General features: G+C 48.1%; 1 protein-coding gene across 1 annotated transcript in view; it reads right to left on the bottom strand.

The window, feature by feature from the left end:
- The window catches only part of PINX1 (PIN2 (TERF1) interacting telomerase inhibitor 1), a 150,182-nt gene extending 127,664 nt beyond the window's left edge, over positions 1-22,518 (bottom strand). Inside the window, exons 1-4 of the mRNA XM_088447526.1 lie at positions 22,349-22,518; positions 7,134-7,243; positions 6,656-6,748; positions 5,137-5,215 (exon numbers count right to left, since the gene is read on the bottom strand). Coding sequence (XP_088303652.1) covers positions 5,137-5,215; positions 6,656-6,748; positions 7,134-7,243; positions 22,349-22,367 — 301 coding nt within the window. The 5' untranslated portion in view covers positions 22,368-22,518. The remainder of the gene's footprint in view (positions 1-5,136; positions 5,216-6,655; positions 6,749-7,133; positions 7,244-22,348) is intronic.
- Positions 22,519-24,380: the final 1,862 nt, after the last annotated feature.

The following is a 24,380-nucleotide window of genomic DNA, read 5'->3' as shown; positions in this document are numbered from 1 at the left end:
ATTAATATATAGAAAATAGGCTGTAAATACAAAAGACTTCTCACACCTTAAGACATTGGTGAACAATATGAACAGCACTACATGTAAAGGCACCCACACATCAGCCATCGATTGTGTATAAAAATCTGCAATGTATGAGGCTTCACAGATTGCAACCAAAAAGTGATAGGAATTGTTATATCAGATTGTCCAACATGTTGGATGTCACAGAAGGATTGGGGCTGTAGATTGCTAGTGTATGGACATGATCGGCAGATTTGCAGACCGTTACTAGTAAAATGATGGAGACTTTCAAGATTGGAAGATCTGCGTTTGCTGAAAACGATCTGCAAATCACTGAAAAAGATCTGTAATGTATGGGCGCAGATTACTAGATTGGGAAATCCGAAAATCGGGCAATAAATCTCCAAATTGTTCAATTGTGGTTTTCAGATTGCTGATGTATGGGGGCCTTAAGGCAACTATAATTCCTGGTTCAGTGGATCTCAAATAGAAGCAGCCAGAACATTCAATAAGTAACCTGCTCAGTTTGTGAGATGCTAAATAACTTCAGAGTGTACCATTACTGCCATCATGTGGCCAATGTCAGGTACAGCACTTGGGACTGTGGGCCTGATTCAGAGCCACTCGTAAGCGGCAGCTCGTTCGCTCCGAGCGATGTTTGGCCAACTGCGCATGCGTACGGATCGTTATACGCATGCGCGAACCAGTCAGTGCGGTCGAAATTCATGTGCTCGCAAAATAGCGAATGCCTGATAATTTGAGTGACAGAATGAGGCGTATGTGGGTGGTAACAGGGGAAGGTGCTTGAAAACGGGGAGTGGAAATCAGAACGCAGGTGTGCTTAAAGGTCAAAACGGGGGTTTTATGGGTGTGCATAATTAAAACAGCAGCGTCATTGACCATGTCACTGGGTTATTTTATAGCCAGAACTGCTCGCAAAATTGTGGTAGCAAAAACCAACCACAAGAATAGCGAGCAGCTCATACCCTGGTCGATGTACTAGATTAATCTAATAAATAGCGGACATGACGTAGGATGCGAGCGGCCAGGGGGCGTAGTTTCCCAAAAAACGACCGCAAGTTTTGTTCGCTCGTTCAGACCTAGAGGCGTGAACAGACTGCAAACAGCGAGCGGTTCATTTGAATAGCCACCCCTATTTTCTGGACGAGCGAGCGCTAATTGTGCCCAGCTCTGAATCAGGCCCTGTATCTGCAGTTTACTTTATTTTTTTAATACTATACCAAAAGTATACAGATTACATATTACATATTAAAAAAAAAAACAGTTCTAAAACCTGGAAGGAAGAGCATGTTTTAGTCTATATTTAAATGTCAGTACAGGATATTTCCACCATCTACTGTACAGTACATGGCCAAATTTCAGTTGCACAGGTATTTCAGGAAGATAGATGTGTCTTTAGCCCTTACATATATACAACCGCAAAGTCCACCAGTCCAACAGGGTGACAGGAGTCAGTGAGCTGCACCATGCACCAAATTACTGTCCTCTTTAAAGACTCGTTGAAAGACAAGCAGCAGCGCTACAATCTAGCCGCCATATAAAAGTTAATTTTGGGCCGCCATATAAAAGTTAATTTTGGTTATTAGATATTATAATTCTACCTTTTAACCGTGAACTTATCAAAGCAATCATCAGTCCAACCTTAAAATCACTTGTTGGGGCTCCCCCCTTCCCAGTAATCCATTCTTGCACTGTGTTGGGATAGCGGAAGAAGTGGATTCAGTATCCTCAGAAGCAAAGCTTCTGCCAATCTTGTCCCCTGCCGCCCTGATACAATTACCGCATCAGTGCAATCGGAACGTTGGCTGCACGACGCTTTAGGACACAGCAGGAGGCAGGGCCAACCCAGAGATTCTATGGGGTCTATGTACTAAGCCTTGGATGGAGATAAGGCGAACGGACATAAAGTGCCAGCCAATCAGCTCCTAAGTGTAATTTTTCAAACATAGCCTGTGACATGGCAGTTAGGAGCTGATTGGCTGGTAATTTATCTCCGTTCACAAAATCTCCATCCAAGGCTTAGTACATAGGCCCCTCTACGCCAAGTCACTGAACATATGTTATGCACTGAGTAACGCAGCACTGCCCGGTAACTGGCCATCTCTCGGTAAGCAAAGGCGAAGATCCTGGAATTCATCTAAAGAGCAACATTAAACCTAAAACACAGATCGGCTTAAACACAACTGTTACTAATGCCATCCATCCATATTCAGCGCATCATCTTCAGACATAGGCCAAAAGCTACCTTACAGCAAGGTTGGCATTATACACAACTAGAATATAATGTACTGTTGTACAGGGACCAAGGCTGCTGAGGGGGCATTACACAGAGGGAGCATTGCATGGAAACATTCCATGAAAGCTGAAGATATTCCCAAGCACAACGCACTTCCTGCTAGCAGTGTCATTGTAGCCAGTCACCTGAAATCTGCCCATACACATGCAGACCCAAGCCTTGGTCCCAGCGGGTGAGCAATGAGGACCGATTCAGTCACTCACAGCTGCATGTAACTGTAGCACATCGCTGAGCAAACAATCCATAATAATAATTATCATCATCAATAGCTTTCAGGTGTATTTACACATGTATTAGAGAAGCCTGATGGGGTGGCCATCTGCTGTGACAAAGGGGTGACGTAGGAGTCCAGCAGTTAGGTATAAACACTGTCCGACTGTAACTAAGCAAGCAGCTCTCTGACAGTGATGAGGCCACGTGCCCAGCTCACACCACAGACACCTTCGTAGGCGAATGCAGCGTATAGGTAACTTTGTCAGGACCGCTCTCTATGGTCGGCATAACCTCTATGCCTGACGCGTAGGCGCAGCGTTTGCCAAGACTCAAATTGTGTAGGGCCTGACCGCTGCTGGTGACTGGCCGTCTATGCCAAACGCCTGAGTGACCGTCACACCCTACCCAAAGCCGCTCACTCCAGGACTCCCTGCCCAGCTACTAAGGTACCAGGGCCGTCTTATAAGGGGTGGGAGTCTGTGTGCATTGTCCGAGTGCCCCTCCCCTCTTGCTGGCACATGGCAGACCCATTATAGATATACACCACTATGTGATGCCCAAAACATTCTTTCAAGCATTATACTAATCATATATGTTGGAGTTCTAAAATAATGAGAAATATGGAACTATATATAATAAATTATATTACTTACATTGAATATATATGTAATATTGAAGATAGATCAGTGGGGGTCATTCAGACGCTCGCATGCGGGTCGATGTTACCCCAATGCGCATGACGGAGGGAGCTCCGTCGTGCGCATGCGCGAGACCTGGACAGCGACAGCCAAGCTGTTGCTCCGGGTCTCGCACCAAAGGGGGCGTGTTGTCGATGGTGAATGAAAGCACGCCCCCTTTGGTGGGCGTGCCGGGGGAGAGGCTGCCAGACGGAGGCGTTCCCATGGGAACGCCTACCGTCTGGGTCCGGCCCCACTGACATCACTAGTGATGTCAGTGGGAGTGATTTTCGCTCTGATAGAGCCAAAATCACTCCAGGGCTTGCGGTCACCGAGACCCTACCGCAGGGTCTCGTCGCAAGCCCGATGGTCGCGATGGTCTTGACCATCGCGAACATCTTTTTGGCCGCTCCATTTTTAGGTAGGAGGGCACTGATTCAGAGCGAGCGCTCTGGTCAGAGCGCCCGGCTCTGAATCAGGCCCAGTGTGTGAATGTTATTAGCTGATTTTTATAGAACGCAATACTTATATTAGTTTTGGATGTACATTAACCCAGTATAAACTAGTCTCATTAATACAGACAATGTTTGGTTTAAAAAAGAACCAAAAAAAGCAAAGTGTTGCCCAATTCAGGCACCATGAAAATCTTTCCAGTGTTAAAAGGAGAGAGTGTGACTTGCAATGAACACAGCTGTCAAACATGCTTCCATATGCCCCAACTATCTACTAAGGAGAATTGACAGCCGCGCAGAGGGAATGTGTTTCCTGTATAACAAGATTCTTATAACAGGACTGCGTATCGGCACCACATCAAAGAACGATCAAACAGATGGGAGCTATTTCATTTACAAGTTAGACCTCCAATAAGTTGAGTAGCAAAAACCCTTTCCCGACAGTAGATTGGCAGAAAATGGATGTCTTTAATGAATGTTACGATTAGCTATAAGATCCAAAAAGGTCTGTCAACAAGACCTTGCATGTCCACTACTTGCCATAACTCGCTTCTATAACCCACGCTGGCTGCATCTAACGTGGTGGTGCACTTTCTACTGTGGCAATGGTGGCACGGGCGGTGCAATGCTTAGCGTTACTGCCTCACAGCAATGAGGTCATGGGCTCAATTCCCACCATGGCCCTGTGTCGAGTTTGTATAATTCTCCCTGTGCTTGTGAGGACTTCCTCCGGGTACTCCCGTTTCCTCCCAAATACAAAAATATACTGGTAGGTTAATTGGCTCCCAACAAAAAATTAACCCGAGAGTGAGTGTGTGTGAGCATGTGACAGGGAATATAGAATGTAAGCTCCACTGGGGCAGGGACTGATGTGAATGGACAAATATTCTCTCTTTTAAGCGCTGTGGAATGTGTGCACTATTTAAATAACTGGTAATAAATAAATAAATTCCAGGGCAGTTTTATCTTGGGCTGAGGAAATATTAAAACTTATGCAGCCTAGGAACTACATTATATTGTATACTGGATGTATACATTACACACATGCAGCAAAGATTTGGCTGTGTTTAGTGTCAAGGCGTGCAATTGCATATTTTGATTTTAACAAGCGAGGCTGGAAAAGAGGTCAGAGGAGGAAAAGGAATGTATGTGTGATTAGGCAGCTGGTTATCGCTGGGAATCGGATGCAGAACAGTCACATTGTACAAGGAGATGGCGAGCTGTGCATGTCATTAAACAGAAACGAGCTTGTCTTGTTTTCGCCGTGCCGATCTGTTCACCCAAGCAGAAGTAACGCTGCCCGGTTCAGTCTCGTCTAAATCATACAATAACATTTTGCTGGGCTTCGTTCCACATTAATGTTTAGATTTAGTTTGTTCCCTGCAGTCAGTTCCCTTAAGGCTGATGATGAAACAAGGGTAAAAAAATATTTATTGCTGATCGGCAATGCCCGGGATGCGCACGACGGTCTTACCAGAGCTCGTTGTACCGTGGCAGTTGTTTAGCTCAGCCAGGAGCTGGTTAAAGTCATCTTGATGAGCCACCCAGTTATCCTGCAATGGAAACGAAAATGTAAAACTAGAACGCTGGGTACAGGTTTTATTCCTCTGATTGACAAACGACAGTGTGACACCCTTATCCAAAAGAAGGAATGATTGTCTCAAGAGCTTACAATCTAGTTAGGGGAGGGGAAACCGAATGTTAAATGATACAAAAATACTAAAATATTATCTATCTACTGGCGTGTTTGGCTTTCTCCAAATCTAATATAGGTAAGAGGGCCCTGCTCGCATGCTTACAATCTATAGGATAATAGGAGCTAAATACATGCAGCTAAATACTATATATTGCATACTGGTCCAGACGGTTTACAGGGGTAAAAGGTTCTATGATCCAGTCACACTGTAACGATGGCCTGGGGTAAGTGGGGTGTTGAGAGAACACATGTAAGTTTTGTGTGAGCTTTGTAGAAAGGAGATAATAGAATAGTGTATGAATGTTGAGAGAACACATGTAAGTTTTGTGTGAGCTTTGTAGAAAGGAGATAATTAATAGAATAGAATAGAGAGGTGAGCTCTCAGGGGCCTCTTGAAGGTTTTGAGACGTTCTGTGCGTGGGAGAGCATTCTATCAGAGCAGGTAATGTGTGTGGAGGAGAGACGTAGAACTTGTGCAGAGAGGAGGGGACGAGCTGGGAGATATTATGAGATAAGCGAAGAGATGTATGTTGGTGTATGGCCTTGTATAAGGTTAGAAGAAGTATTTACGTTCTTGCTTGTGCCCTGGGTATCTGCAGCCTGACGTAGTAGGTGCAATAACGTCCATACGCCAGCAGACATCTGCATTAGTGCAGTGTACGCTACAAAGCGCAATCAGCATTCATTTCATTATGAAGAAAGAAGAAACAGTAACACTCGTCTGCCAGAAAATTTCACCTTTTAATGGGCCAGATTCATTACGGATCGCAACTGTGATTACGCAATGAAATCGGACGATTGTTGCATTAAAGTGCGCGAAGCGGCTACTGCGACCAGGACTGCGATCGCAGTGATCACGCAGACCCATCGCAGAGTGATTGGGTGGGAGGGGAAGGCAGGCGTGCCAGTGCGTTTGAACGCTGTTGCATAGGCGTGCATAAATTATCCACTGCGATGCCGTACGCAGCCTGAGTACTCATAGCGTGCGATGAGGTTACCAATTCCTGAGTAAGGTCAGAGCTTGTGTAAGTGAGGCTGCGATGGTACTCACTGTTACCGATGGTTTCGCAGTCTTCCTAAGGATTACGGATGAGTGTAAGGTAAAGTGGGCATCCTTATGTTGTGCTGCGACGGTATACAGGTCGCAGTGAAAGTGCGTACGTATTCGCTATTGCAATCCGTAATTAATCAGGCCCTATGTTCTTTAATACATAAGCCCTATGTTCTTTAATACATAAGCCCATACATTCAGCTCCTGATAGAGTTGTCTCAATAAAAGATCACTGACTCGCATTACCTCATTGTTTTTGGATGCGCCAAGGCCCATAGTGTTGTTCTTGACTTGAACCTTGATGTGTTCTGTGGACCCTTGTTCCTGAGCCCCAAGACCCTACAAAAATGTGTATTTAAAATTAAGAAAACATTTGCATAGGATATTTAAATCCCCATCATTAACACGTCCTGTCAGGTTGAGGGCGACTGCTTGTCGGAGAAGAGGGACATCTGGAATATTATCAAACTTGCAGAAGGCACGGCCAGACCACCTTAAATAGGCAAATCGGGGCTACCTTCTTCATCTGCACAGTTATGGTGACTTAGCAGGTGAGCGGGATAAGAGGTAGGTGGTAGGCAGGCAATAGGAGTTATGTCGCCTCCCAGAGGTCAATGTTAGACGGGATCATTTCACATTTAAATTTCCCGCTAGGTTTATCTTTGTGTTGGGGTCTCCGACCATCATAACAGATTACAGGCTCTGAGACCGAGATGGCCCTCACCTTCCCTTTGGACCACCCCATCTTCTCCAGCATCTTCTGTCCGACCTTGGATTCGTCTTTACTCCAGGTGCTGTTTCGAGGATCCACCGACCACTTCTGCTTCCTACGAGCTGCGGAAATTGCAACACCACAAGAGTTAGATGGCGATACCGTTCACAACTCTATCTTATAGATGCCACCATGGAGGCAAATCTATCGTTTTGAACTTAAACGCAAAAAAAAAAAAAAAATCGGTCATCATGAGCCTGAGACTCTGGAGACCCTTCTCCCGGTTTTGCTAAACACATACAACCTCATGTAGCGGTTTCTGCCGCACACTCGTGATAATAGTGGTCTGTACTATGTAAGAGACAACAGTAACGTTGTCCCAACTAAAGCATTAAAAGAAATGAGGACTCAAGATGACCACTTTAGCAGATCCTTCTCACCCAGCGTTCAGGGTAGAACGACCCTGAAACAGAGCGCTCGGACACTACAGAGCCGCGGACCACTTGTGAGCAGCAGGAAGTGGAAAAGCCGATATCAATGATCAATGCGTCTCCAAAACTCGCCAATGACCTGCAGGGCTCCTCGCCCCTCAGCATGTGACCACTAAGAGACCAGAAATATTAAATCTTAATAAATAATGCTACAGTCACATACTTTAAATGGTTAGGCAATCGGTGGCCTCCAGCTGTGGAACTACAAGTCACAGGCAGAGCGCATGTGCGGCAGGATGTGACCAGTAGACTCATCTGTCAGGCCATACAATCAGTCCCATACTTCCGCGTGCCCAGCGAGGTCAGGGACAATTTGTGGTTGCCGACTGAAACGCAAGAGTGTCGCGACCGTTTGAGGTGCGTCCCTTGCAATTGCGATCCCATGCGCAGTCAAAAAATGGCAATTTGCGCGACCATAAGATTACTCAGAAATCCGATGATCAACTGACCTGTAACCCAGCTGCGCCTGTGTACGCAGTCGATTGGATCTACGAAGCTGCCGGTGGGCGTCTCAATACAAATCCCGACGGTTGCGTCATTTTCGCACAGCCGCAGCGTACAAATGCAAAGCTGCTGCGACATTAGCGTCCATCTCCGAGCCAGGTCCTCAGTTCTCTTGACCAGTAAGCAGCACGTAAGGTGGGGGCACGCAGGAGAACAACGGATCTCCAGCTAAGCCTCCATAACACCCTACAGTGCAAGTATTCACAACGCTTCACTTTTTCCACATTTTGTTATGTTACAGCCTTATTCCAAAATGGAATAAATAAATTTTTGTCCTCAAAATTCTACACACAATAAGCCATAATGACAACCTGTAAAAAGATTTTTTGAGAATTTCGCTAATTTAATAAAAAAAAAAAAAAAACACTAAAAAGGTGCATACACACACACATGATTTTTTTGAACGATTATCGTTAACGATATCGTTTATCGTTCAAAAAATCGTTCACTTTCGAAGTTAAAACGATGAACGATTATCGTTCATGCGCGTTCACGTTTGTAGTTCAGTCAAACTGACCAACTCAACGATTTTCATTAAGGGAATATGCAAAAATAGATTGTAGTTCAAAAAAATCATTCATTACATTTAGTAAATGAACGATTTTAGTAAACTATTTTTGTTCATTTTTCCCTTGAAAAAATAAACGAAAATAGTTTACTAAAATCGTTCATTTAGGAAATCGTTGTGTGTGTATGCAGCTTTAGAAACCACATGTACATATGTATTCACAGCCTTTGCCATGAAGCTCAAAATTGAGCTCAGGTGCATCCTGTTTCCACTGATCATCCTTGAGATGTTCCTACAGCTTAATTGGAGTCCACCTGTGGTAAATTCAGTTGTTTGGACATGATTTTGAAAGGCATACACCTGTCTATATAAGGTCTCACACTTGACAGTGCATGTCAGAGCACAAACCAAGCATGAAGTCAAAGGAATTGTCTGTAGACCTCCGAGACAAGATTGTCTCGAGGCACAAATTTGGGGAAGGGTACAGAAAAATATCTGCTGCTTTGAAGGTCCCAATGAGCACAGTGGCCTCCATCATCGGTAAATGGAAGAAGTTCGGAACCACCAGGACTCTTCCTAGAGTTTGCCAGGCGTCTAAACTGAGCGATCGTGGGAGAAGGGCCCTAGTCAGGGAGGTGACCGAGAACCCGATGGTCACTCTGTCAGAGCTACAGCATTCCTCTGTGGAGAGAGGAGAACCTTCCAGAAGGACAACCATCTCTGCAGCAATCCACCAATCAGGCCTGTTTGGTAGAGTGGCCAGACGGAAGCCACTGCTTAGTAAAAAGCACATGGCAGCCCGCATGGAGTTTGCCAAAATGCACTTGAAGGACTCTCAGACCATGATGAGACAAGGATTGAACTCTTTGGCGTGAATGACAGGCATTATGTTTGGAGGAAACCAGGCACTGCTCATCACCAGGCCAATACCACCAGTGAAGCATGGTGGTGGCAGCATCATGCTGTGGGGATGTTTTTCAGTGGCAGGAACTCTGAGACTAGTCAGGATAGAGGGAAAGATGAATGCAGCAATGTACAGAAACATCCTGGATGAAAACCTGCTCCAGAGCGCTCTTGACCTCAAATTGGGGTGACGGTTCATCTTTCAGCACGACAACGACCCTAAGCACACAGCCAAGATCTCAAAGGAGCGGCTTCAGGACAACTCTATGAATGTCCTTGAGTGGCCCAGCCAGAGCCCAGACTTGAACATCTCTGGAGAGATCTGAAAATGGCTGAGCACCGACGCTTCCCATCCAACATGATGGAGCTTGAGAGGTGCTGCAAAGAGGAATGGGCAAAACTGCCCAAAGATAGGTGTGCCAAGCTTGTGGCATCATATTCAAAAAGACTTGAGGCTGTTATTATTGCCAAAGGTGCATCAACAAAGTATTGAGCAAAGGCTGTGAATACTTATGTACATGTGATTTCTTTTAAGTTTTTTTATTACATTTTCAAATAAAACTTTTTACACGTTGTCATTATGGGGTATTGTGTGTAGAATTTTGGAAGCCAAAAATTAATTTATTCCATTTTGGAATAAGGCTGTAACATAACAAAATGTGGAAAAAATAAGATATGGTAAGAACTTACCTTTGTTATCTCTGTTTCTACGAAGTCCATAGGGTCCACAGGGTTGACCTTGGGGTATAGCTGGATCTGGATCCATGGGCACCACGCAGTTAAAGCTTTAGCTGCTCCCAGGATGCACTTGGGTCCGTCCTCCTCTATACCCCGCCCCCGGCCACAGCACCTCAGTTGGTAAGCAGCCAAGGCCGGAGGAGGAGACTAAACTGAGAGAAGGAAGACTGGAACACACAAGAAACCATACTCACAGAAATGGGAGACGGAAAACTGGTGACCAGCCACACAGCCCATTTGAAGCCAGGTGCGTCAGGGCGGGCGCCCTGTGGACCCTATGGACTTCGTAGAAACAGAGATAACAAAGGTAAGTTCTTACCATATCTCTTGTTTTCTACTTCAGGGTCCATAGGGGGTCCACAGGGTTGACCTTGGGGATGTCCCAAAGCAGTACAACTAAGGGCGGGGACGCTCCTGTGCTGAAAGGAGTACCCGGCGCCCAAAGGATGCATCCTGAGAGGCAAAGGTGTCAAACGCATAGAACCTCAAAAACGTTTGAATTGAAGACCAAGTGGCCGCCTTACACAGCTGAACAGCAGAAGCGCCACGTCTAGCAGCCCAAGAGGGACCCACAGAACGAGTGGAATGAGCCTTAACAGAGGCTGGCACAGGTAAGTCCTCCTGTGCATAAGCCTCACAAATAACGGAACGAAGCCAACGGGCTAACGTTTGTTTGTTGGCAGGCCAACCCCTCTTGTGAAAACCAAAGAGGATAAACAAGGAATCAGACTTCCTAACCGAAGCCGTCCGGTCTACATAAATTCTAAGCGCCCGGACCACATCTAAGGAAGTCTCACCAGCTGAAAGATCAGGGGACTGAAAAGCTGGCACAACAAGTTCCTGATTAATATGGAACTTCGAGATCACTTTGGGCAAAAACTCAGGACGAGTGCGGAGCACCGCTCTGTCCTGGTGAAAAATCAGGAAAGGAGGGCGACAGGAAAGCGCCCCCAATTCAGACACCCTCCTGGCCGAAGCAATTGCCAGGAGAAAAACCGTCTTAAATGTCAGCCACTTGAGCTCCACCGCCTCAAGAGGCTCAAACGGAGGACCCTGCAGGACCCGTAGCACCACCGCCAAGTCCCAAGGAGCCACAGGAGGCACAAAGGGAGGCTGGATCCTGAGAACACCTTGGAAAAAGGTGTGAACGTCTGGTAGTATTGCAATCCGCCGTTGAAACCACACGTAAGCCGAGATCCAATCCTGACTGAAGAAATTCCAAGATCCTAGAAACTCGGAACACCTGAGGATCATAATGTCTGGACTCACACCACTGAAAGTAAGTGTGCCACACTCTGTGATAAATCCGTGCTGAAGCAGGCTTGCGTGCCCTGAGCATGGTACCAATAACCGAACTGGAGAAGCCCCGAGACCTCAAGACGGCTGTCTCAAGAGCCACGCCGTCAAAGACAGCCGACCCAGATCCGGGTAAAGGCAGGGCCCCTGAGACAACAGGTCCCGACGCTAAGGAAGAAGGTACGGAGCATCGATGGAGAGGCTCCTGAGATCGGAGTACCAAGGACGTCTGGGCCACGCCGGAGCTACCAGCACGGGCATGCCGCCGTCCTGCTTGAATTTCCGCAGAACCCGAGGAAGCAGGGATATCGGAGGAAACAGATACGCCAGGTGAAACGTCCATTTCACCGACAGCGCGTCCACCAGACTTGCACCTGCGTCTCTTGTCCTTGACCCGTAAACGGGCAACTTGTGATTGTGACGGGAGGCCATCAAGTCCAGCTCCGGCAGTCCCCACCTGTCCACGAGTAGCTGAAACACCTCTGGGTGAAGCGACCATTCCCCGGGATGCACGTCGTGACGGCTGAGGAAGTCCGCCTCCCAATTGAGGACTCCGGGGATGAAGACCGCCAAGATCGCTGGAATGTGACCCTCCGCCCAAGTCAGGATACGAGACACCTCCGACATCGCTGCCTGACTGCGAGTTCCGCCTTGGTGATTGATATACGCCACCGTGGTGGCGTTGTCGGACTGCACCTGTACCGCCCTTCCGTGAAGAGCGGGGCCGGACGACTGCAGGGCCCTGTATACTGCCCGCAGTTCCAGGATGCTGATGGGGAGAAGTGCTTCTTCCGCTGACCAACGACCCTGAAGCGACAAAGAGCCGGTCCATGCCCCCCAACCCCGGAGACTGGCATCCGTCGTGAGCAGGACCCAGTCCGGGATCCAAAATGGGCGCCCCTCGACCAGATGAGCTGTCTGAAGCCACCAAGCCAAAGATAGCCGAACGTCCGGAGACAACACCAGCACCTGAGAGCGGATCCGGTGAGGTAACCCGTTCCATTCTGATAGAATCAGCCCCTGCAGGGGCCGGGAATGGAACTGGGCAAATTCCACCATGTCGAATGTCGACACCATGGACCCCAGAACTCTCATAGCCGAATGGACCGACAGGCGGCAACGGCTCAGGCAACTGCGAATCCGCAGCTGTAGGGAGGCGACCTTCTCCGGAGTCAGGAAGATCCTTTGCTGACGCGAATCCAGCAGGGCTCCCAAATGAACCATCCGCTGTGATGGAATCAGGGAGGACTTTTTCCAATTTATCAACCACCCGTGTGCTTGCAGGCAAGCGATCGTCAGGTGGAGATGTTGAAGCAGTACCTCCGGGGAGCTCGCCAGCAACAGGAGGTCGTCCAGGTACGGCAGCAGCCGTACATTCTGGTTCCGAAGATGTGCGGCCATGACCGCCATAATCTTCGTGAACACCCTCGGTGCCGTGGAGAGACCAAAGGGTAGCGCCCGGAACTGATAGTGGTGTTGAAGGATAGCGAACCTCAGATACCGCTGGTGTGAAGATGCTATCGGAACATGGAGGTAGGCGTCCTGGATGTCCAGGGACACAATGTAATCCCCCGGTCCATCGCCAGAATGATGGAACGTAACGTTTCCATCCTGAACTTGGGAACTCTGAGGAATTTGTTCAGAGACTTCAAGTTGAGGATAGGGCGATGAGAACCATTGGGTTTCTGCACCAGAAACAGAGACGAATAATACCCCGTCCCTCGTTGTGATAGAGGAACGGGAACAATGACCCCTGCTTTCAGCAAGGACTCTATAGCCTCCTGAACCTGTAACGCCTTGGTCTTGTCCTGAGAAGGACTTGTGCAGAAAAACTGGTGGGGTGGTCTGTGCCGAAAAGACAGGGCGTACCCCTGGGAGACCACTTCTCGAACCCAGGCATCCGTGGTGGTATTGTGCCAGCACTGGGCAAATAGAAGAAGTCGGCCTCCCACTCTGAGGTCCCCCAGAGGAAGGCCCGTCCCATCAGGCCGCAGGTTTATCTTCCTGCTTGGAAGAAGGGCGCCGAGCACTCCAGGCTTGCTTCTTGGGTTTAGAGGCAGTCTTACTCGCAGACTGTCTCGGGAAGGACTGACCTTTCGCCTTACCCTGAACCCGAAAGGAACGAAAAGCCGAACTCCGAACCTTAGCAGGCAGTGCCGCCGAAGGGAGGAAGGCCGACTTGGATTTAGCCAGGGTGTCCACTATTTTGTCCAAGTCCGGACCAAATAGTAATTCCCCATTGAAAGGTAAGGCCTCCAGACCTTTCTTTGAATCAGAGTCCGCTCTCCAGGACCGCAACCATAAGGATCGGCGGGCAGACACCGCTGCAGCAGATACCCGCGAGGTCAGCAGACTAGCATCTAAAGAAGCTTCTCCAATGTAAGAAGCAGCGTCCCTCATTTGTCCCAACAACGCCCGCTGGACATCCGGAGCGTCGTCCGGGAAGGTATCTTCCAATGCATTGGCCCACCCCTCAATGGCCTTGGCCACCCAGGAGATGGCCATGGACGGTCGGGCCACCGCCCCGGAGAGGGAGTAAATAGACTTTAAGCAAGTCTCAACTTTCCTGTCCGTGGGATCCGTCAACTGATCCGACAGGGGAAACACCGCAGAAGCCACCTTAGTTTTTTTGAAACTAGGAAACTTCGACTTAGGAACCGGTGCCTCATCCTCTATAAGAAGAATAGCTCGCACCGCCCTAACTAGTGCTCGCACATTAATGGACGACTTGGTATCCATTTCCTGGACCGAGGCGTCCAAGTCAGTGTCATCAGGGACCTCCCCATCATCTGAGGAACCCTCTGAGTCCGATACCTGAGCAGCCCGTGTCATGAGTGGGCGTTTTGAAATCCTAGAAGGCATGTCAGTCTGCAACATTGACTGAAAAGCCGAGGAAGCGGCCGCCAAATTTTGCACGGAGTTGGAGAGCACATCCACCCAGGGTGGAGGAGTCACCATAGGGGCCTGAAAAGGTACCACAGGCTGCTGCGGCACAGGGGAAGCCTGTATATACATAGGCAACCCCGCATAGGGACCCACCGACTGAGACCAAGGAGGACTCCGCAATAACTGCGGGACACCCGGGGAATGGGGGATGGTCGGCTGGGGCAACGACCTAGTAGGGAGAGCAGTCGGGACCGACAGACGGTCCGCAATAGACACCAGCACTTGAGAAAACATCGCCCACGGTGGTTCCTGCACCAGAGAAGGTCTGGATGGGCCAGGAGCCACCTGGCATCGACTACACAGACCATCCTGTGACAAATCCTCCCTATCTACTCCTGCAGAACAGCGTCCGCAGGAGGCCAACACCGGAGCCACTGAGCGCTCAACCTCCTCGTCTGACATGACAGAATATATTATATAGTCAAAAAATATATCTGGCAACAGGGCAGAAGAAAACGCACTCACCGGTGTGCTAAACAACAGCCCACAATACGGCACTGTGTAGCACACAACTGTATGTGACGGACCTCACAAATACGTGATCTATACAAGTGAGGTCAGTAGAAACGCCCCTCCCCCACACACCTGTAGGGCTTGTAGGAGAAGTAAAGGGATAGGTATAAGCTGACAGTAAGCGGAAAATAAGCACAGACAGGCAGCACTAGCAAAAGTCACATACCATGCAGGAAGATATACTCACTGCACCTTTCCACTACAATCAACCTGCCCAGATTCAGTGTCTGGGAGGGCTATAGTGCTGTGTACGCTGTCCTTAATCAGGGGAGAGGTACACAGGGGGACCAATCCGCGTGCTCCCTGAAGATCTGCGCTGCCACTGTGAGAAAATGGCCGCTGGAGACCTCAGAGGAGGAGTGGCCGAGTAGCTGCAGCTCAGCGACGCCAGACTCCGTGCTGAAAGGCGCGCTGAGCTGAGGGGAGGAGCCGCTGAACAGGGAAGGCTTCCTCCCCTGGCTAGCATATTAACCCCAGGGCTTGCCGGCATCCCGCTTGCCATATATCCCTGGTGGTCTAGTGGTCCCACGGGTTATTCCTCCTCAGAGGGGGAGCCCGCCGCCACCGCTAGCGGCCCCCGGTCTGTCCCCTAGGACCGGGGGCAAAGGACTGCATCTGCAGGCAAAACCCGCGAGCCGCCGCTAATCGGCGACTCGCGGCTTACCTTGTCCCCGGTGACTCCGGCAGCAGTCCAGGGAGGGACCCAGAGTCCGGCTAGTACGGACTCTGGCCTCCCGCCGCGATCCCCAGTGCAGTACTGGCGTCGCGGCGCCAGCGGGGAAGGAGAGCGGCAGCGTGGGCGTCTGCATAGACAGCCCGTCGCTGCCACACTAGAGCCTCTGTTTTAAAATAAAAATCTAACAGGCTCTTTTTTCTTTTTTTTTTTTTAAATAAAAATAGAAAGCTGCCTGTGCAGGTGACCCGACTCCGGCCGGGCACCAACTCAAACTGAGGTGCTGTGGCCGGGGGCGGGGTATAGAGGAGGACGGACCCAAGTGCATCCTGGGAGCAGCTAAAGCTTTAACTGCGTGGTGCCCATGGATCCAGATCCAGCTATACCCCAAGGTCAACCCTGTGGACCCCCTATGAACCCTGAAGTAGAAAGTGAAGCGTTGTGAATACTTTCCGGATGCACTATATACTGCTCCCTTGGAGCACAAGGACTTCAACTCCCTGTCGTCTGCTCTACTCGGCTAACGACAGCTTCAACTCCTCCTTACCGATTACTTCCTCTCACTCCGCCTTCTCTTGTGCTGCACCTAGCATTTGGAATGCCTCCCCAGATCAATCACACCTTGCCTAGCCTCCCAGCCTTTACAGGTGCCCCAATATCCCACCTTTTCACTAAAGCCGAGCACACCTCAACTTCACTATCCATATTTTGCACCCAAAGCTCTCTGTGCCCCCTCTCCCCCAATTGTCCCTTACATTGTAAGCTCCGGAGAGCAGGGGCCAACTTATGTTTTGTTAAATTATTTCGCGGGTTGTAATAAAGTATCTATGCCAATCCGTTTTATTGTGTACTAGCTGGTACACCCGGCGTTGCCCAGGTTGAAGACTGGGCCCTGAAGTACACCTGCAGCCTTTATTTACTTTGTCCTCGCCTATAACCCCATTCCATTGATTCTGAAAAGGACCCCACTGCCTGTTAACATGCCTGCAAACAGTGACTAATATAAAGAAAACATAGACAGCGCTGAAAAAAGGGAACATATAACTTAAATGAGAATAGATGAGCCCATGTATAATAAAGTGCAATAGCATTTAATATATAATAAATTGCTAATCTAACAATTACATTCCTAAAACATGTCAAATACACTGTACATAAATAAAGGGGAAACACAACCTTGTATATGTTATGGCATATATTCAATGATGCATCCACACGATTTTTTGTAATGAGATAACCACAATAGTATATTAGAAATAAGATCACATCAGGGGAAATCCCTCAGCATAATATTTTGTGCATTAAGCTCCTTGCCAGCGCCAGTGATCATTAAAATAATCAGTCCCACAGTATGTAAGAAGCGATCAAATGTTCCTTATGATTTAGGTTATTTCGCCAGAAGAGCAAAAGATTATTGCTAAAAGTGTAACAATGTTTCAGCTTTTTTGAGAGTGGAGCAAGCTGTTTAGTGTTCCACTTAATGATACATATTACCAAGCTGGGTATAGATGTGAAAATACTGAGCAAACAGATCTGTATCAGCTCATAGAAAAAAAATATTAGTTATTTCAAATTTTACCTCCGTTTTCGTACGAAGGAACCAGTCTGGGTAAAGTGCTCTGTGCGCCTTCTAGTCTCCGTATCTGTGTGATCGGAGGGTGCCTGGTGTGCGGCCCCGGTTTGGGAGACCCAGTATAGCCCGCAGGATTCTCGGTCTCTGTGTTCTTTTTTCCGGGGAGTATATATCTGTACTGGTCGGGGAAGTCCGGTATAACTGATAGGACTTCTGACCTCTGTTTCCGTCCTGCTGTGAGATGGACACACAGAACACAGAGGCCCTGATTCAGAGCCGGACGCTCTGACCAGAGCGCTCGCTCTGAGTCAGGGCCCTCCTACCTAAACTTGGAGCGGCCTGCTGGCCGCTCGCATAGCTGTGGGTGACCACCCACAGCATATGCGAGCGGCCAAAAAGATGGTCGCGATGGTCAAGACCATCGGGCTTGCGACGAGACCCTGCGGTAGGATCTCGGTGACCGCAAGCCCTGGAGTGATTTTGGCTCTATCAGAGCCAAAATCACTCCCACTGACATCACTAGTGATGTCAGTGGGGCCGGACCCAGACAATAGGCGTTCCCATGGGAACGCCTCCGTCTGGCAGCCACGCCCCCAGCACGCCCACCAAAGGGAGCGTGCTGTCAATCAACATCGACAGCATGCCCCCTTTGGTGCGAGACACGGAGCGACGGCTTCCCCGTCGCTAGCCGGGTCTCGCGCATGCGCACGACGGAGCAGCCTCCGTCGTGCGCATGCGCACTAGGTCACCATCAACCCGCTTGCGAGCCCTCAGCGCTCGCGAGCGGGTCTGAATCAGGCCCAGATACCGGCCAGGGGGGAGAGTGGTTATCTCATTACAAAAAATCGTGTGGATGCATTATTGAATATATGCCATAACATATACAAGGTTGTGTTTCCCCTTTATTTATGTACAGTGTATTTGACATGTTTTAGGAATTTAATTGTTAGATTAGCAATTTATTATATATTACATGCTACTGCACTTTATTATACATGGGCTCATCTATTCTCATTTACGTTATATGTTCCCTTTTTTCAGCGCTGTCTAGGTTTTCTTTATATTAGTTCCTCATTGGTTTGCCACCTGATTTTGACAGTTGCGTAAGGGTCATTTTTATTTTATTTTATTATTGTATTTTACTCCATCAGCGCCGTTGGCTATTTTCTCTATACAAACAATGACGTAACTACCGTGGGTGCAAGGGGTGCGGCTGCTATGGTGCCCGAGCTGTCTCTGCGGCCCGCCGCTCCCTCTGCACCCAGTCACGCAGACCAAAGTGGGCAGGTCCAGTCAGGGCCGTCGAGGGTGTCAGCAATGTTGATTTGGTGCCGGTCGCGAAGCAAATCAGAACTCGCGGACTGGGTCCTGACTGGTTGCCAATCCGCGAGCTCCGATTGGCGCCAGATTCAAATTGCGCAGGCACAGTCTGTTCATGTCTGCCTCTGGCTGCCGGTGGGCCAGCTGTAATTAGCTTGCAGCATGGCCACAAAGTCACCTGCTGGCTGCTGATGGCACACAGGGGGAGACGAGAGGCTGCTGGGGCAGGTATAAAGTGTAAAGGGCATTACTATTGTGTGGAATAATGTGGTATATGGAGCACAACTACTATGTGGTATAATCTGTAAAGGGCATTACTGTGTGGTATAATGTGAAAGGGGCATTACAGTGTGGTATAATGTGAAAGGGGCATTACAGTGTGGTATAATGTGAAAGGGGCATTACAGTGTGGGATAATGTGAAAGGGGCATTACTGTGTGGGATAATGTGAAAGGGGCACTACTACTGCATGGTATAATGTGTATAAGGGTTACTACTTTGAGGCATATCCTGAAAGGGGTTTGTGTGGCATAACATGAATAGGCTCTGTGTGGGGGCAAATGTATGTGGAGGGGTGGGTTACCTCTGGGAGGGCCTTTTAAGATCTTGCCATGTGGCCCACAAAGTTCTAGTTACATGTAAACACAGAGGCTCTGGATTTAATATGAACTTGTATGAGACATCATGTTTGCTCAGGCTGAGGTGAAAATTATACTTTTGTGATACTTCACAGGTTTTTGGCAGACTGCCATTTTCCACTGGAGCCAGCCCTGGAACCTGTGTAATTTAAGAGTGTTCCCAATTTTGGGGATTGTGTGACTGTGTGTGGCCCTGACTAAGTTGAAACCTAGGCAAAAACCTAATCCTGGTCAAACTACACCACCATGCCAAATTCGATTTAGCTAGGTCCAAACTCTGGCCATGCATAAAGGACAAAATGACGGACAGACAGACTTTCTCGCTTATTTTATCTTGTTCATTGTATACCCATGAAAACCTGTATGTTGATTGCCCTTGAGGCACCTTAAGCTGGGTACACACACTGGCCGATATATCGCGAGCATATCGGCGGGTGTGTAGTCCCAATAAGTCTGTGAACGACGTTGTTCACAGACATATTGCATCTGCTCTACAGCACAGCAGATGGGCGATATATATGTAGATATATCGCCACATCTGGCTGTGTGTACGGGCGCAGGATGTAGTCACAATCCCGACAGCGGAATGCCGGCTAGGGATTTATGATAGTTGTTGAAATACCGACGCCTATCATAATCCTGACGTTGGAATGCCAAGGTCGCTATCCCGAACAAAGGTAAATCCGGGGCGCCTTTAGCGTTAGCCAAGGGGGGGAGGCACCCCCTCCCCGAGAGGGTTAGGTTTAGAAAGAGGTGATGGGGGGTTAGGCACCCCCGGGGGTAGGTTACTATATTGCACTAAGGGGGGAGGTTAGGGTTAGGCACCACTAAGGGAGGGTTAGGGGAGATTAGGGTACTTACCTGCCAGTCGGGATTTTGATCCTGTTGAGCATCAAAATCACGGGAGCACGGGATTTGAACAGTTGCGACACCGGCATTTCAATCCCATTCCTACGGGCGCCTGTGACTGACAGCTCAACTGGGCAGGCAAACTGGAAACCCCGAACACACAGAGTGCCCAATCGGTAAATTTGTATAGGTAGTGTTCATTCTAGCAGCCTGCACCTGTCACAACCCGTGCAGTACACTCAGCTGACAGAACAAAACTTCTGATATACAGACCAGTGTGTGCTAGAAGCACCAGAGCAGAGAGCGACACCCCAGGCAGGATAGAGGAACTGCACGGGCTGTGACAGGTGCAGGGTGCTAGAATGAAGACTAACTAGGGTGACTATATATACACCCTATAAATGAGGGTTTTAGTAAAATCCCCCCAAAATATTGATCTTGAGACTGACACAATTTCAGGTACAGAGAACCGGATTTTGCCCTAATGTTAAGTAAAAGAGTAACAGGCGCGATCCTGACATACTAAGCACAATGACTCTGGTTACTGACACCAAACACAGAGCTAGTAGTAACCATTGTGTTCCAGGCTCCGCACATCCTGGGAGCACAGGATAAACCTGTATCTTTATTATATGGAATAGAGACAGCTGTCCCCACAGAGCATGTGATCAGCAGCTACACTGAGAGCAAATGTCAGCACCAGAGCACATCCACAACTGGACCAATACGTCATGTATGATGACATGGGGTGCAGGCAGCGCTTCTACACCTGTACATGTGATGAAGGTACACTATGTAGCTATAATATAACTTCCTAAATCAAGAAATAAAACACTACAAAATACAGAATAGATAGGTGTGTTGTGGTCACTGTCTGTACATATGAAGGGCATACACATAATATCCAACATGACTCCTGTCAGAACATGCTATGTCTATGTTTTGTGTTACTGACTGTGCTTCTTGTGGGTCAGGTATGTGTACATGTGGATGAGCATGTAACATAATATCTGGTGTGTATCCATGTGATAAGTATGTTAAATGATAGCTGGTGAATGTGCGTGAATATGTGATAACCATGTTATGTGGAGTGTACCTCCTCTACATACATGTAATAAGCATGTTAAATATTTGGTTTGCCTCAGGTGCATACATGTGATAAGCATGTTACATGATATCTGGTGTGCCTACTATGCATAAACATCAAAAGCACCCTACGTGATATCAGGCGTGTACCTCAGGTGCATACAAGTCAAACAAATTACATGATATCTGGTGTGTATTCCTTGGGTGCATACATCATAAGCATGTTACATGATATCTGGTTTGCCTCTTATGCATACATGCGATAACCATGTTACATGATATCTAGTGTGCCTCCTTTGCATATAAGTGATAAGCACACTAACATGATATCTTCTGTGCCTCCTGTTAAAACATGTCATTAGCATGTTATCTGGGGTGTGCTTTAAGTACATGCATGTTATAAACATGTTGCAGGAATCTAGTGTTCACCTCAGGTACATACATGTCATAAGCATGTTACATGATATCTGGCATAGCTCCTGTGCATATATGTGATAAGCATGATATCTGGTGTGTATCTTGTGCATACATATGATAAGCATGCTAGATATCTGGTGTGCCTCCTGTGCAAACATGTCATAAACATGTTACAGGATATCTGGTTTCCGTTTCAGGTGCATACATCATATGCATGTTATGCGATATCTAGTGTGTCTCCATGTGATATGCATACTACATAATATCTCGTGTATGTCTTCTGTGCATACATGTCATAAGTCTGTTACATGATATCTGGAGTGCACCTCCCATACATACATGTAATAAGTATGTTCAATATTTGGTAACTTCCGGTTTATACAAGTGATAAGCATGTTACATGATATCTGGTGTGCCTCCTGTGCATACAAGTGATAAGCATGTTACATGATATCTGGTGTGCCTCCTGTGCCTCCATGTGATAAGCATGTGACATGAGATCTGGTGTGCCTCCATGTGATAAGCATGTGACATGAGATGTGGGGTGCCTCCATGTGATAAGCATGTGACATGAGATCTGGTGTGCCTCCATGTGATAAGCATGTTTCATGAGATATGGTGTGCCTCCATGTGATAAGCATGTGACATGAGATGTGGGGTGCCTCCATGTGATAAGCATGTGACATGAGATATGGTGTGCCTCCATGTGATAAGCATGTGACATGACAAGAGGTGTGAGAGTACAGGGGAGGGGTGCACGTCACACACTCACGTTCCGCCAGCATCGCCATAATCCCGGAGCTGAAAAAGATTCAGGAGCCGGCACCTCTGGAAGTGAATCAATGTGGAGAGAGAGCAGGACGGGCGCAGGAATGTGAGGTCGCACCGAGATAGGCGACTGCTAGAACCTTATCATTTGTAAATCTTCTGTCCTCACATTAGCCGCCATTTTGTCGAAGCCAGACGCCGGCTCGCGCTCAACAGTCAATGGTCAGCACACGCCGCACGCGCCAAAGGGCGTCACCGTGGGCGTGGCCACTTCGGCGTATATATATTCATCTGAGGCGCAGGCGGCGGAGCTCGCCTCGACTCGCGCAACGCGCTAGTTTAGCAGAGGCGGCAGTTAGACAGAGAGCAGAAACAGATTAGTAGTGTGCTGCTGTCAGTGAGTGTGTATGCCTCAGATAGTATCTGTCAGTCAGTGTGTATGCGTCAGTCACACGGCCGGCTCCAGGGTTAGGAGCACCCTGTGCCAGCAGTACAAAGTGCGCCCTCACATCCAAAATGGGGTTGTGGCCTAATTACCATAGGCCACACCCCCTATGTGACGTCATTTGGACGTGTGCCTGCATGGCACTCCTCCAAATAACGTCAGGCTGGGGGGGGAGCCTCACTAGCTGGGCTTCCCCCGTCACTGAATGGATTCCGCGCGTATTATCCATTCAGACTCTGGTCCCGGGCACAGCTGCAGTGGTGGGGGTCCCCAACCTCCCTATTTCACCACCCGCGGGCCACTTCGGCCCACGGGTGGAACAGCGGGACAGTACTGCCCCACTGAAATCGGGATGTTGGGGAGGGGTGCACCCTCAATGGGGGGCGCCCCTGTTTGACCGCACTGGTCGAACACCACTAGAGCCGGCCCTGGTCAGTCAGATAGTCAGTGTCTGTGAGTTAGTCGGTGTGTATGCGTCAGTCAGATAGTGTCTGTCAATGAGTTAAGGGGCCTATCCATTAGAAGATTTGTTTTGTGAAAGACCAAAGACTTTTCCTGCCAACAAAAAGTCTTTCATGCAAAAAATGTTTCACAAACATGAAAGACTTTGTGAACGATATCTTTAAAGACCAAGGATTGTCACTGAATAGACGAGGGAGTGGAAATTTTTAATGAGTGGAGTTCAGCAATATGCAGAAATTGACCAGCGTCTTCAAACGGCAAAATTCTACTTTTGTCGTTTGCGGGAGTGTAAGGCGCCGGACGTTTACAGCTTATCCATTAGATTACTTTTTGAATGATCCGACTGGTTTTGGTCGGATCGTTCAAAACGTCATGTAATGGATAGGCCCCTTTAGTCAGTGTGTGTGCATCAGTGAGTCAGTCAGAGAGTAAGAGAGTTCATGACTCAAAACATATACAAGTAATTGTAAATAATGTACTTTTATTCATGAAATAATATAATTTCCTGGGATGTTATACATACATAAATAGGACAGTAACTAGGGCGGTGCAACATGTGCCACTGCAGGGAGCGCTGCTCGGGCCTATCAATTATCTGTTTATAATTATTCTCACTTCTAGCTTCCTCTTCTTTTATCCCCGGCATCTCCTAGCCGACCCTATAATTTTTTAACACACACATTTCAAAATACTGTAATACCTGAGACTCAAACCTATCGCCTCTCACATAGCAATCAGACACCTTGCACACGGAGCTATCTGCCCCACAATTTCTGCTGGTGAGGATAGCTTCCGGCTTAAGATACATCCATGTATCTCCCCGACGCTGATATTTGCTGCATACCATAAGCATCACTAAATTGCTACAAGCAGCACTTTTTCTATACCTTCAGTCGGTGATCTACACTGCTGGCTCCAGGCTTGTGCACGGCTCTGATGGACAAATCCTGCTGTAGGTGCAGCTTCACCAGTGCTCTCCTACACAGGGGCGTAACTAGAACTTTGTGGGCCCCATAGCAAAATTGTGAAGGGCCCCCCACCGACTCGGGTCTACAGCAGTATAGGTATCCTAACCGTTGGGATGCCGATTACGTCCCATATGTATTGTATATACATACATTATATATAC

This window comes from Taudactylus pleione, unplaced genomic scaffold (genome assembly GCF_031769625.1).
Source record: "Taudactylus pleione unplaced genomic scaffold, aTauple2 ptg000434l, whole genome shotgun sequence".
Lineage (NCBI taxonomy): Eukaryota > Metazoa > Chordata > Amphibia > Anura > Myobatrachidae > Taudactylus > Taudactylus pleione.
Note: the sequence above shows the minus strand (reverse complement) of the source record. Positions and strands in the feature narration are given on the sequence as shown.